Source organism: Bubalus bubalis, chromosome 13 (assembly GCF_019923935.1).
Source record: "Bubalus bubalis isolate 160015118507 breed Murrah chromosome 13, NDDB_SH_1, whole genome shotgun sequence".
NCBI classification, from domain to species: domain Eukaryota; kingdom Metazoa; phylum Chordata; class Mammalia; order Artiodactyla; family Bovidae; genus Bubalus; species Bubalus bubalis.
In genome coordinates this window covers 77,188,111-77,203,087 of record NC_059169.1, presented here as the reverse complement: position 1 = coordinate 77,203,087, position 14,977 = coordinate 77,188,111, and the positions used below count along the sequence as shown (strand labels likewise).

General features: G+C 40.1%; 1 protein-coding gene across 6 annotated transcripts in view; it reads left to right on the top strand.

Moving 5' to 3' along the window:
* Positions 1-14,977, top strand: part of DGKH (diacylglycerol kinase eta) — a 206,891-nt gene that overhangs the window by 85,696 nt on the left and 106,218 nt on the right. For all 6 annotated transcript variants that reach the window (XM_025263040.3, XM_025263039.3, XM_025263037.3 and 3 more), the window contains exon 3: positions 10,398-10,508. In XM_025263040.3, the coding sequence (XP_025118825.3) occupies positions 10,398-10,508 (111 nt within the window). The remainder of the gene's footprint in view (positions 1-10,397; positions 10,509-14,977) is intronic.

Here is a 14,977-nt window from a genome sequence, read left to right as displayed (position 1 = left end):
ACTGATGATGATATCTTGTCATACCACCTTTTTTAAGAATTACGTATCTTTTCCTATCCATTGTTTCACATATCACAATAGCACATAAAGATATACAGATATTATTTCCACTTTAGAAATTAAAGTCTAAAACTAAAGAGGCTTACTGTTTAAGGAAGTCTTATAGACTCATTGATGTTACAGGTTCTGGACAGGTACCCTGTATACAGACAGCCTTCCTGGATCTTATATAACAAACTGGATATGGCAGCAAAAGGTATAAGACAAAGAATAATTCTCTGTTTGGGAGGATAAAGTAGACAGAGAATTAGAAGGAGATCCTAGTTCTATTCCTGGGTCGGAAAGATACGCTGGAGAAGACTGTTCTTTTTTTTTTTTTTTTTAATATATCACTCCAGTATTCTTGGGCTTCCCTTATGGTTCAGCTGGTAAAGAATCCACCTGCAATGCGGGAGACCTGGGTTTGATCCCTGGGTTGGGAAGATTCCCTGGAGAAGGGAAAGGCTACCCATTCCAGTATTCTGGCCTGGAGAATTCCATGGACTGTATAATCAATGAGGTCTCAAAGACTCAGACATGACTGAGCGACTTTCAGAGGAAAGAAGTGATTACATACAAAATATACAGTGGTAAAAATTCTCTTGACCTATGTCTTTGTCTGTTCAGGCTGCTATAACAAAAATGCTAAAGACTGCCAAAATAAACAATAAATACTTATTTCTCACAGTTCTGTAGCCTGGGAAGTCTAAGGTCAGTGTCCCAGTAGAGAGAGCCATCTTCTGGCTATGCTCTTACATGGTGGAAGGGGCAGGAGGGGCTCTGGGGTTTTTTTTTGCTTGACACACGCATTCATGCTAAGTTGCTTCAGTCGTGTCTGACTCTGTGACGCTATGGACTGTGTAGCCCGCCAGGCTCCTCTGTCCATGGGATTCTCCAGGCAAGAATACTGGAGTGGGTTGCCATGCCCTCCTCCCGGGGATCTTCCCAACCCAGGGTTTGAACCTGCATCTTTTTAAGTCTCTTGCTTTGGCAGGCGGGCTCCTTACCACTAGTGCCACCTGGGAAGCCCCTCTTGACACGGTCTCCTTCCAAAGGCTCTACCTCCTAGTACCATCAAACTGGGAGGTAGGATTGCTCTCCAACATTTAGTCCATAACAGCCCGCATCTCCTATCACAACAAATTTTATTCCCATTCCCTAGGAGAGAAGTTAAGCGGTCATGTTGGGACAAGACGAGGAGAAGCTCAAGATGCTTCTGGAATTTTTGAAGGCATCTGTAAAACATGAGTCATGACTGACATTTCCCCTTTTCCACATCAGACTCTTCACCATGCCTGTGTGGTGTTTCCCCCAAAGCCAACATATGAAAATGTACATTTATCAGATAAATCACGCAGAAACAGATTTTTCAGAGATTCTTGGCTTTATAAAAAGGCTCACTGAATGGCTGTTTATAAAGCTGCACTCTCCTCAGGACATCGATGTAGTAAGTCCCCAAAGCAGCTTCAACTTTTGACGCAGAGGTGTTTCTGAAATGTTAGGTGAAATCCTGGAGCACTCATGTGTGTATAATTTAAAAGAGAAATTACTTGTGTTTGCTTTTAGAAAGGAGTGTGAAATGCGTAATTCCACAGGCTTGAAGACGTTGAACTGCAGAAAGCCAGATAGAAAAGAGATCTTAAAACTTTTAAAGCTTATTTTTTTGAAACATTTTTTCGCAAAGCCAATTCATTTGACTTTTTGGTTTTAATATTTGGAAACTGGGTTATTGGATTTCTATTGGGGGGCTCTGTGGCTTTCTTGATTTTTCATGAGGGTCAAATAATACTAAATTAATATCTGCTAGATATGTGATGAAAAGTGAAAGTCACTCAGTCAGTCATGTCCGACCCTTTGCAACAGTCCATGGAATTCTCCAGACCAGAATACTGGAGTGGGTAGCCTTTTCCTTCTCCAGGGGATCTTCCCAACCCAGGGATCAAACCCAGGTCTCCCACATTGCAGGCGGATTCTTTATCAACTGAGCTGTCAATTTATGTGACCAATGGCCATTAAATGCAAATGTTTCTAAGCCCTTTTTTGAGGGAAGGGAGAGTTTATCCCTTATCCTGGAAATTACAAACAACATAAAATTCTAATATGTATTTTTAATAGATTTTAATAATAGCTCTCTGGTCATAACTATTTCTTATTTCTGTTACCAAATTCAGTTTGTCATTCTAGGTGAACAGTAATATTGAATATATTAAATATTGTGACTTTTAAAAACCTTCTTGTTTCTTGATCTATTTTACTCATTATTTTGAGATTTTTCGAACCACATCGTTTTTCCCTGAACCACACTTTACTTATTTGATTATATTGGCTGGGGCTGTTGCAGATTAATCATTTTTGTTATGCGCCTTCTTTCATGAGAAGTGTTTGTTTAACTCTCCATATATAAACAGAAGTTTATTTTGAGGATTAACTGTCATGTGAAAACTGCCTCCCAGTTAAATCTTTTTAATCACATCTCTAGGAAAGTGAGCTAACTTCAGATGTTTTTTTTTTTTCTTGTTTTTTTTCTTTCTTCAAGAATTTAAAATTGACTATTTGTATATTATAACATAGAGAAGTTTATAAATGCATGAAAATAAGGACTATATCTTACAAATCTCTGTATTCTCCTCAGCCTTACACATTGCAAATAAATCCATGCTTGTGCAGGATTGAAAAAATGTATAAAGCCAAATGGGACAACACATATAAATTTGCTTTGAAAGTGACTGTGTAAAGAGCATCTGTAAATTAGCAATAGTCTTAAAATCAGGATAGACAGATATTTTCCTGTCCCTCTGACTGTCTGTCTCCAGCCCTTCATGCAGGGCTGGCACTGATGTTTTTTGGGCTTCCCTGGTGGCTCGCATGGTAAAGAATCCACTTGTAATGTGGGAGACCTGGCTTCGATCTCTGGGTCGGGAAGATCTCCTGGAGGAGGGCATGGCAACCCACTCCAATATTCTTGCCTGGAGAATCCCATGGACAGAGAAGCCTGGCGGGCTGCAGTCCATGGGGTTGCAGAGTCAGACAGGACTAGCAACTGAGCACTACTGTTTTTATACACAGTAAAAAGAAGCAGGCTCAGATGTGCTGAATGCCAGGAACCATAAAGTCATTTATAGCCACTCTTTTCCATTTTCTACTGTTTTCTTTAAAAGACAAACTTATATACCATTTTACACTTTAAAAGTTATTTGGGGATTTCCCTGGTAGTCCAGTGGTTAAGACCTCGCACTTCCAATGCAGTTCCATTCCTGATTGGGGAATGAAGATCGCATATACCGCCTGGCACGGCCAAGAAATAAATAAAATAAAAGTGGTTTCGGTTTAACACTTATGAAGGTCTTAAACTGTCAGTGAAGAGAAAGCTGCTCAGTTGTGTCTGACTCTTTGCGACCCCATGGACCACACAGTTCAAAATTCTCCAGGCCAGAATACTGGAGTGGGTACCCTTTCCCTTCTCCAGGGGATCTTCCCAACCCAGGGATTCGAACCCAGGTCTCCCACATTGCGGGCAGATTCTTTACCAGCTGAGCCACAAGGGAAGCCCCTTAAAGTGCTAACGAATGTGTTAATTGGTGACGTTGTTAAAATACGGAGAACACAGTCTTTGCTCTGTGAACGTCACAGCCTGGTGGGACCACAAACAGGCCACTCAGTTGTCAGAGGTGCCGTTAAACAGGTAGGAGGAGGATGCATTCGACGGGCAAAGGTGGAGGTGTTCGTTTTTTCCTAGCGGGTGGGGAAGCCTTCTGGGGGCCGTGGCACCGAGTTGGAGTCGAAGCGATTAGGAGCTTTCAAGACAGGTGACTGTGGGACTTCCCTGGGGGTCCAGTGGTTGAGAAGTCCACCTTCCAGTTCAGGGGATGTGGTTTGATGCCTTGTGGGGGATTAAGATCCCACATGCTGTGGGGCAGCTTAGCCCTCCTGCTACAACTACTAAGCCCTCGCCCTTCAATGAAGATCCTGCCTGCTGCAGCTGAGACCTGACACAGCCAAATAAAAGGATATTTTATATATATATATATATAATTTTTTTTTTTTTTAGAAACAGGTGATTGAGGAAAGGACGTTTAGGGCAGAGGGAGGAGCCTGCAAACCGGCAAGTGGGGAGTTTGGAGAGCATCATCACACAGGTGTCTTTTCTGACACATATAGAAGTTTGGACTTTATATTGAAGGCAAAAAAAAAAAAAAGATACAGATGAACTGATTTACAAAATAGTAAAAGAACCATAGACATAGAAAACAAATGTATGGTTACCAAAGGGGAAAGAGGGGGGAGGGATAAATTAGGAGTGTGGGATTAAAATATACACACTTCTGTGTTCAAAACAGATAACCAGCAAGGAGCTACCATATAGCACAGGGAACTCTACACCGTATTTTGTAATGCCCTATAAGGGAAAAGAATCTGAAAAGGAATTGGTATATGTATAACTGAATCACTTTGGTGTATATCTGAAACTAAGACAATATTGTAAGTTAGCCACACTTCTATTTCTGCTTTATTGACTATGCCAAAGCCTTTGTGTGGATCACAATAAACTGGGGAAAATTCTGAAAGAGATGGGAATACTAGACCACCTGACCTGCCTCTTGAGACACCTTTATGCAGATCAGGAAGCAACAGTTAGAACTGGACATGGAACAACAGACTGGTTCCAAATAGGAAAAGGAGTATGTCAAGGCTGTATATTTTCACCCTGCTTATTTAACTTACATGCAGAGTACATCATGAGAAATGCTGGGCTGGAAGAAGCACAAGCTGGAATCAAGATTGCTGGGAGAAATATCAATAACCTCAGATATGCAGATGACACCATCCTTATGGCAGAAAGTGAAGAGGAACTAAAAAGCCTCTTGATGAAAGTGAAAGAGGAGAGTGAAAAAGTTGGCTTAAAGCTCAACATTCAGAAAACTAATTCATGGGAAATAGATGGGGAAACAGTGAAAACAGTGTCAGACTTTATTTTTGTGGGCTCCAAAATCACTGCAGATGGTGACTGCAGCCATGAAATTAAAAGACACTTACTCCTTGGAAGGAAAGTTATGACCAACCTAGATAGCATATTCAAAAGCAGAGACATTACTTTGCCAACAAAGGTCCATCTAGTCAAGGCTATTTTTTTTCCAGTGGTCATGTATGGATGTGAGTGTTGGACTGTAAAGAAAGCTGAACGCTGAAGACTTGATGCTTTTGAACTGTGGTGCTGGAGAAGACTCCTGAGAATCCCTTGGACTGCAAAGAGATCCAACCAATCCATCCTAAAGAAGATCAGTCCTGGGTGTTCATTGGAAGGCCTGATGCTAAAGCTGAAATTCCAATACTTTGGCCACCTCATGTGAAGAGTTGACTCATTGGAAAAGACTGATGCTGGGAGGGATTGGGGGCAGGAGGAGAAGGGGACGACAAAGGATGAGATGGCTGGATGGCATCACTGACTGAATGGACGTGAGTCTGAGTGAACTCCGGGAGTTGGTGATGGACAGGGAGGCCTGGCGTGCTGCGATTCATGGGGTCACAAAGAGTCGGACACGACTGAGCAACTGAACTGAACTGAACTGGACACTTAAAAAAGGAGAAAACTGGAAGGACTCTAAGCAGCGGCATATTGTTATCGGGTTTTCATTTTAGAAAATTGCTTTAATAAACATGTGGAGAAGAAATATTAGGTTACTTATGCTTAAAAAAAAAACAGCCTTATAGAACATAAGTAGACTAAACGTTAATTTTTCTTCCTCATTGCCTTAAGCAACTTCACAAAAATCTGAAAGCACCCACGTTTTAGCCTTTGAATTGCCAAGAGGTTTGTTCCCTGCGTGAGTTATCTCTCGCTAGCATTTCAAGATTTTGTATTTGGGTTTAAGAATGTAGACTTTCTACCCTGGGCTACAGCAGTGTGGCTTATTCCTACCCTTTCTCTCTCAATCTTTTTTTTTTTCAACATTAAATTATTTTTTTAACACCGAAAACATTTTGTATTGGGGTTAGCCAATTAACAGTGTTGTGGGAGTTTCAGGTGAACAGAGAAGGGACTCAGCCATGTGCACATGTAGCCATTCTCCTCCAAGCCCCCCTGCATCCAGGCTGACACCTAACACTGAGCAGATTTCCATGTGCTCGGGACTTTGGAACGGTCATGTACACACTGCTGTATTTAAAATGAATAATCGACAAAGACCTGTTGTATAGCACACGGAACTCTCGCAATCTTTTGCATCTAGGTGCCCAAGGCAAGTGCTTACACTTTCTCTTGGTTCCTTTCTGTCTCTTGCCCTTCATGTCAAGAAGGTAAGACTGGTAAGGTAAAGTAAGAAGGTAAGGCCAGCAAGGCCAGTAGATTTTGCCTCCAAACTAACAGCTCAACTTTCGCTACTTCTGTCTGTCTCAGTGATGCTACACTCCTAGTTCCGTCTTCCCTGGTCTGTCCCTGGGACTCCTGCAGTCGCCTCCTAATTGGTTCTCCCCTTGCTTCCTCACCCATTTCTCCGTCTCTTGCTTTGGACAGCTCACTAGCTTTTTGCACTGAGAATAAAAAGCAAACTCCCCTTGTGGCCAGCATCTCCTGGCTCTTGGCTCCCTTCACTTCATCTCTGGATACTCTGCTTCCATTCCAGCTGTTATTTGCTCTCACAGCAGCCTGCAAACACTTACTCACTCCTTCCGAAAAGCTCTTATAATTTGGTGCCTGGCAAATACTCCCTGAACTTAATAGCATCATGATATCATAGTAACACTTGCTGCCATTTATTAAATATTTTCTGTAATCCAGATGGTGTGCTAAGTGCTCTTGAGCCATTATCTTATCATTAAATTAGATGCAATCAGCTTGTGAAGTTGGCATTATTATGCCTGGATTTTAGGGGAGGAAATGGGGGCACAGAGAACTGAAGTAACTTGCCCAGATTTATACGGTAGTGTGTAGTGGAGCCTGGCTTGAAGGCTGTCTGTCTGATTCTAAGTCGGGCTCTTTGGTACCGAAGATACGAAAATGTTTTGTTATCATTAAACTTTAATGCTCTCACAATTCCTGGAGGACCATCTGAGAGCAAGCTCTAGAGGGAATCTTCTAATTATATTGAAAGTAAACATTAGTATGACCTAACTACCCTATTAGAGGAAATAAACTTTTCTCAATATTTTATGTCTTGTTGATAATAAAAGGCAATAATAATAAAAGTGTAAAAGTTGGAAATAAACTCTGGAGTCAAACAAACATGAGTTTAATCTCAGCATCTTCTATTCATTCATACAGACTTCCATATCATGAAAATGAACTGCAAGTGAAAGTTGCTCAGTTGTGTCTGACTCTTTGTGACTCCATGGACTGTAGAGTCCATGGAATTCTCCAGACCAGAATACTGGAGTGGGTAGCCTTTCCCTTCTCCAGGGGATCTTCCCAACCCAGGGATCGAACCCAAGTCTCCTGCATTGCAGGAGGATTCTTTACCATCTGAGCCACAAGGAAAGCCCAAAAATACTGGAGTGGATAAACACAATAAATATAATAAATTGCATTACATAATGGACTTCCCGGGTGGCACAGCGGTAAAGAATCCACCTGTCAATGCAGGGGACACAGGAGACCAGGGTTCGATCCTTGAGTCGGGAAGATTCCCTGGAGTAGGAAATTGCAACTCACTCCTGTATTCTTGTCTGGAAAATTCCATGGACAGAAGAGCCTGGCAGATTACAGTTCATGGGGTCACAAAGAGTCAGACACCACTGAGAACTCACTCACACACATTGCATTATATATTACAAGATGGGAAGTACTTTGTGTGGGGAAAGTAAGATCAGGATGGAGGGAAATGCGATGAGTATGTTAAGTAGGTCAGTGAGGTGGGTCTCATGGAGAAGATCAGAGACTTGAAAGAAATGAAGGAGTTGATCAGATGGATATTTGAGGGCAGAACCGTCTAGGAGGAAAGAAGAGATGGTGTTCAGTCCTGAGGGTCGTGCATGTATGCCTACTTAAGAGCAATGCGCTATTGTGAAGGAGGGAAGGTGACCAGGTGAAGGAGAGGTACTAGATGAAGTCAGAGGGGTTCCGAGGATGTTGTTGGTGGCAGTAAAATGAACTGGTATACACATAAAGCAGCCAGCACAAGGTATAGCCAAGAACCATAGAGGCCCAACCACATCTCTTGTTGCTCCCTGTTGAGAGCCCTACCTGTGTTTATAACCAAAAATTCTATGAAGATTCCCCAAATATCTGTGCTGATTTAAACTTTTCTACTTTTGCACACACCTACAATACGCTTGGAAAACTCAGCAGTGACCACAGGACTGGAACAGGTCAGTTTTAATTCCAATCCCAAAGAAGAGCAATGCAAAAGAATGTTCAAACAATTGTGCTCATTTCACATGCTAGCAAGGTTATGCTCAAAATCCTTCAAGCTAGGCTTCAGCCGTACATAAGAACTGGAGAGCTTCCAGATTTAGAAGCTGGATTAGAAAAGGCAGAGGAACCAGAGATCAAATTGCCAACATCCATTGGATCATGGGGAAAGCAAGAGAGTTCAAAAAAACATCTACTTCTCCTTCATTGATTATGCTAAAGCCTTTGACATGAGGATCACAGCAAAATGTGGGAAATTCTTAAAAAGATAGGAATATGAGACCACTTTACCTGTCTCCTGAGAAACCTGTATGCAGCTCAAGAAACAACAGTTAGAACTGGACATGGAATAATGGACTGATTCAAAGTTGAGAAGGGAATATGACAAGGCTATATATTGTCACTCTCCTTATGTAACTTCTATCTAGAATACGTCATATGAAATGTCATGCTGGATGAAGCACAAGTTGGAATCAAGATTGCTGGGAGAAATATCAACAACCTCAGTTAAGCAGATGATACCACTCTAATGGCAGGAAGTAAACAGGAATTAAAGAGCCTCTTCATGAGGGTGAACGAAGAGAGTGAAATTCAACATTCAGAAAACTAAGATCATGGCATCCGGTCCCATCACTTCATGGCAAATAGAAAGGGAGGAAGTTTAGCAGTAACAGATTTTATTTTCCTGGGCTCCAAAATCACTATGGACAGCAACTGCAGCCATGAAATTAAAAGACTCTTGCTCCTTGGAATAAATGCTATGACAAACCTAGACAGTTTATTAAATAGCAGAGACATTACTTTGCCAACAAAGGTCCGTCTAGTCAAAGCTATGGTTTTTCCGGTAGTTGTCTATGGATGTGAGTTGGACTATAAAGAAGAGTGCTGAAGAATTGATGCTTTTGAACTGTGGTTTTGGAGAAGACTCTTGAGAGTCCCTTGGACTTCAAGGAGATCAAACCGGTCAATCCTAAAGGAAATCAACCCTGAATATTCACTGGAAGGACTGATGCTGAAACTCCAATACTTTGGTCACCTGATGCGAAAAGCTGACTCACTGGAAAAGACCCTGATGCTAGGAAAGATTAAGGGCAAGAGGAGAAGGGGGCGACAGAGGATGAGATGGTTAGATAGCCACTAACTCAATGGACATAAATTTGAGCAAACTCTGGGAAATAGTGAAGGACAGGGGAGCCTGGCGTGCTACAGTCCATGGGGGTCATAAAGATTGAACAGGACTTAGTAACTGAACAACAACAAAAAACCCTTCCTTATCATTCTGATAAACTCCTTGAAGACCTAGCTAAGGCTGTCCCTCTGGGAGGATGACACCTTTGACTCCCTCTGAGGCAGAGCTTTCTTTTTTGAACGGCCATGCACCATCCTTTGTGCGTGTATTTGTTACAGTAACACATAGTTGATGATAATTGACGTTTAATGAGCACTTCCTATGTAACATGCAGTGAATCCTTTACACATTTTAAAGACTTATTCTTGGCAACAACAGCCCGGAAAGGTATATCTTGTTGTCATCTTCGTTTTACAGATGAACAGTTAAAGGCAGAAGATGTTTACTGATTTACTTAAGATTATCCATCTACTCAGTGGTATCACCAAGAGTTGATCACAGTGTTTCTGGCTTCAGAGCTCATGCCTGCTTAACCATTGCATTACTGTACATCTACCCTTCCATCATTTATTAAGTCTTTACTGTATAAAAGTATGCACTTGAATAGGTACGTGTATTCATCACTGTGTTGAAAGCCCTAGTTTTGTGGATGTATCTTCCATACTGTTTGTGACTGCTTTGAGGGCATGTCAGATTCACCTTTGCTACTTGGAGCTTCGCATATGCGTTTCCGTGGTTGAATGGTGCGAGTAAAGTATTTTCTCCTGTAATTTGCAAAACATGAGAAATAATATTCAAAATGTCAGCGATAGTGTGTCATGAATTTTGAGTGTTACTTGGCTTTGAATTTCATTTTAATCATGTTGTGCTTCTGCTTCTTCCTAGACCAGTATTAAAGAGGGACAGCTCTTGAAGCAAACCAGTTCCTTCCAAAGGTGGAAAAAGCGATACTTCAAACTTCGAGGTCGTACACTTTATTATGCAAAGGACTCAAAGGTAATTTGAGAGAGTGCTAGTTGCAAGCATTTAAGGGCTATAGATGGTTCTGTAAACTGTCTTTGTCTTGGGGCTTCGTATAGCATTACTGGTCTAATTCAATATAAATAGGGTTCATCTTGGACCAGATCGCAAGGGGGTCTATTTGAGACAATTTCATGTGATGTTCCCTAAGGACATTCTTATGGCAAGGTTCTAGTGTAGTTTTCTTTCTTTTTTCCTTCCAATTGAGATGAAAATTTAAATGTAACTTTGTTAGATATAATAAAGTCCAAACTTGAATTCCCCCCTTTCTTGCTAATTTTTACCTAATAAATCTTTTCCTGAACATGAAAGAGGATTTGCTATAGTTGCTAAGAATTCATACTCTGATTTCAGACAAGAGTTCATATTCCAGTGGAGTGGCAGTGAGCAGCATATTGTTGAGAGGACCCTTAAATAATGAAAATGAAGTGCTCATGTAATACCAAGCTCAAAGCAATCATTCAGTTAGTCTAACAATTAGAAATAAAAATCATAGTGAAATAAAATCAAGGCTTAAATAATTTTTATAAAATAATTGAATGAAATAAGAATGATGTAGCTTTGGAAGAAAAAAATGATAATGATGAGCTTCCACTTAAAACTGATACTTTACTATTCCTTCAAAAATAAAATTAAGATGGGTGCCCTCAGTAGACACTGGAGCTCCACCAAAGTGGCCCCCTGCCCTGTCAGGCCTGGCAGACACCTTTGGCCATCACTCATGTTGCCTCAAAGTGTCTCCTGCCCCAGGGTCATCCACACACATCAGAGCATCCATCACGTTGCAGTTGGGCCTTTCAGTCAGCCACACTGGGGTCCAACCCTGCATGCAAGCACATCCTCAGAAAGTCTGCCAAGCTGCATCAGGAAAACAGATGCCGCCCACCGAGGGGACACTCCTTGAGCGTCTGACCCTAGTAACCAAAGGAGACCACGTTACGGGGACCAGCCATGCTACACAAAGCCACTCTCTCAAGATCAGGAGGCTGGTCTACCCAATATGTAGGAAAAAACACAAAGTTAGACAAAGTGAAGAAACAAAGGACTATGTTCCAAACAAAATAAGAAGACAAACTCTCAGAAATAGATTGAATGAAATGGAGATAAGCAACCTTCCAGATAAGTTATTCAAAGTAATGGTCATAAAGACAACTCACTGAACTCAGTGGAATAGAAAAGTGAGAATTTCAACAGAGATAGAAAATATTTTTTTAAAAAATCAGAACTGAAGAATACAATAATGAAAATGAAAAACACACTAGAGGAAACCAACAGCATATTAGATAATTCAGAAGAAAAGACCAGTGATCTAGAAGATAAGTTAGTGGAATTCACCCAATTGGAACAGCAAAAAGAAAAAAGAAAAAACTAGCTTAAGGGACCTCTTGGGCAACATCAAGTGTGCTAAGATTCACATTATTGGAGTCCCAGAGGGGAAGAGAGTGAAAAGGACAGAAAACCCATTTGAAGAAATAATGGCTGAAAAACTTTCCTAACCTAAGGCCTAGCACCACCTGGGAAGCCTCAACCTAAGGCCAACAGTTTTCCTTATTGGTTTTCTGTCTGAATGATCTATCTACTGATGTAGAGGGGTGTTGAAGTCGCCTGCTATTACTGTATGACTGTCAGGTTTCTCCCATCATGTCTGTTAATATTTGCTGTATGGATCCAGGTGCTCCTATGTTGGGTATATATATATTAACTAGTGTCGCATTTTCTTGTTGGATTGATCCCTTTATCATTAGGTAATGCCTTTCTTTTTCTCCTGTTGCAGTCTTTGTTTTAAAATCATTTTATCTGGTATAAGTGTTGCTATCCCATATTTCTTTTCATCTATGCTTGTATGGAATAGCTTTTCCATTTGCTCACTTCTGGTCCGTGTGTGATTTTAGATCTAAAGTGAGTCTCTTGCAGACAGCAAAAGTATGGGTCTTGTGTTTGTATCTGTTCAGCTACCCTGTGTCTTCTGATTGGAGCATTCAGTCCATTTACGTTTGAAGTGATGATTGATTGGTATGTGCTTCCTGCCATTCTGTTAACTGTTTGCTGGTTATCTTTGTCCTCTGCTCCTTTTTTTTGCTTTTTCTTCCCTTGTGATTCTATGACTTTCTCTAGTATTATGTTTATATTCCTTTCTTTTTATTATTTGTGTATCGTTTTCTCTAACATCCTGCAGAAAAACCCAAAAGAACTTTTTGACCAGCCCCATATTATCACAGTTTTTGGTCTGTGGTTACTGCTTGTATCACAACCTCTGTATATATATATATATTTTTTTTTATTTTATTTTTAAATTTTACATAATTGTATTAGTTTTGCCAAATATCAAAATGAATCCGCCACAGGTATACATGTGTTCCCCATCCTGAACCCTCCTCCCTCCTCCCTCCCCATACCATCCCTCTGGGTCATCCCAGTGCACCAGCCCCAAGCATCCAGTAACCTCTGTATATTACAGTCTATTTTAAGTTGATAGTTGCTTAAGTTTGAACATGTTCTAAAAGCACTACATTTTTACTCCACTCAACATTTTATGTTTTTGATGTTATTTTACTTTGTCCTTAATTATTGTAGATATAAATGATTTTACTGGTTTTGTCTTTTAATTCACGTGTGTCCTGCATTGGCAGGTGGGGTTTTTTTTTAACACTAGTGCCCCCCGGAAAGCACTCATACCTTCGATCTATTACTTTCACTACATTTTTGCCTTTACTGGCGAGATATTTTCTTTAATAAATTTCATATTTCTAGTTATAATTTTTCTTTTCTGTTTAAATTCCTTCAACATTTCTTGTGAGACTGGTTTAGTGGTGATGAACCACAGTGTAGACAAGCTGTTGCTTGCTTGGGAAACTCTGTCTCTCAATTCTGATTTATGATTTTGCTGGGTACAGTATTCTTGGTCAAGTTTCCTCCTTTCAATGCTTTGACTATATCATGCCACTCCCTTCTGTAAAGTTTTTGCTGAAATGTGAGCTGACAGTGTTATGGAGCTTCCATGTATGTAACTAGTTGTTTTTCTCTTGTTGCTTTTAATATTCTCTTTAGTTTAACATTTTAGCATTTTAATTATAATGTGTCTTGGTGTGGGTCTCATTGGGTTCCCTTTGTTTGAGTCTCTCTATACTTCCTGGCCCTGGATACCTGTATCCTTCACCAGGTTAGGAAAGTTTTCAGCCATGCAAATAGAAATGAAAAGAAATGCGGGATAACAATCTTGCCATTTGCAAAAACATGGATGAATATAGAAGGTATTATGCTAAAAGTGAAATAAATTAGAGAAAGACAAATACCATATAATTTCAATTATATGTGGAATCTGTAAATTATATGTGGAATCTAAAAAACAAATGAACAAACAAACCCAAACAGAGACTTACAGATACAGAGGACACATGGGTGGCAGCCAGAGGGGAGGGGTATGTGAGGTTGGGTGAAGCAGGTGAAGAGGATTGAGAGATCCAGACTTTCAGTTATAAAAGTAAATGTCATGTGAATTTAATATACAGGAAAAGGAATATAATTAATAATATTGTAATAATTTTATATGATCACAAATGGTTACTTAGGCAATCGCTTGATGATGTATTTGATTGTCAAATTACTATGTTGTACTCTTGAAACTAACATAATAATGTATGTCAACTATACTTCAGTTTAAAAATAGTAAGATTTATTGTTACTGCACCAGTAAGATAATTGATAATTTTTATATTAAAAATATGTTTGTGATATAATACTTAGTATAGTTATACACCAGGAGGTAAAAAATAAATAAACAAACCTAATTCTTAGCTTATGCAGCTATGGAAATAATAGCAAAATGAAATAATCTTATTTTAAAAACAATTATGTTCACAGTTAAACCCTGATCTGGCTCCATCCTGACCCCACATATTTATTTCCAGGCAACACTGACCATTTGATCGCCTACAGCCCAGCCCCATATTTTCCATCTCCAGGATGATTTTCCCTCTGTCTCCACTTGAAGAAATTCCCTGTTTTCTTTAAGATCCCTCTAAAATTGTCTTTATTCCAGTATGCACAAGAGAAATTGTTTGTTTTCTGCTGGAAAAATTATCTATGACCTTCCATAGTATTTTGCGTATCTCCTCTTCTACATTTAATAGTTTACCTTACTTAAAACTAGTTGTATCTCTTCAGTTCCCATGCTAGATTATAAATTCTTTCTAGTTAGGGAACAAGTCTTATTGTCAGATTGGTTGGCTTGAAGTAGAGTTGCATTACACCCTGGAGATCTTGGGGAGTGGTGGGAACTTAAATTAGATAAGGGAGCCGTTTTTTCTGTAGTTCTAGAGGAGCAGTGTTATACCGACCTCGCTGGAAGTACACTGAAGAACTGTGAACGAGGACCAGTTGACTGAAAGTAGGAAGGATACACATATTGACTAGAATTGCCTAATCTCTCAGTGGTCCATTTTTAA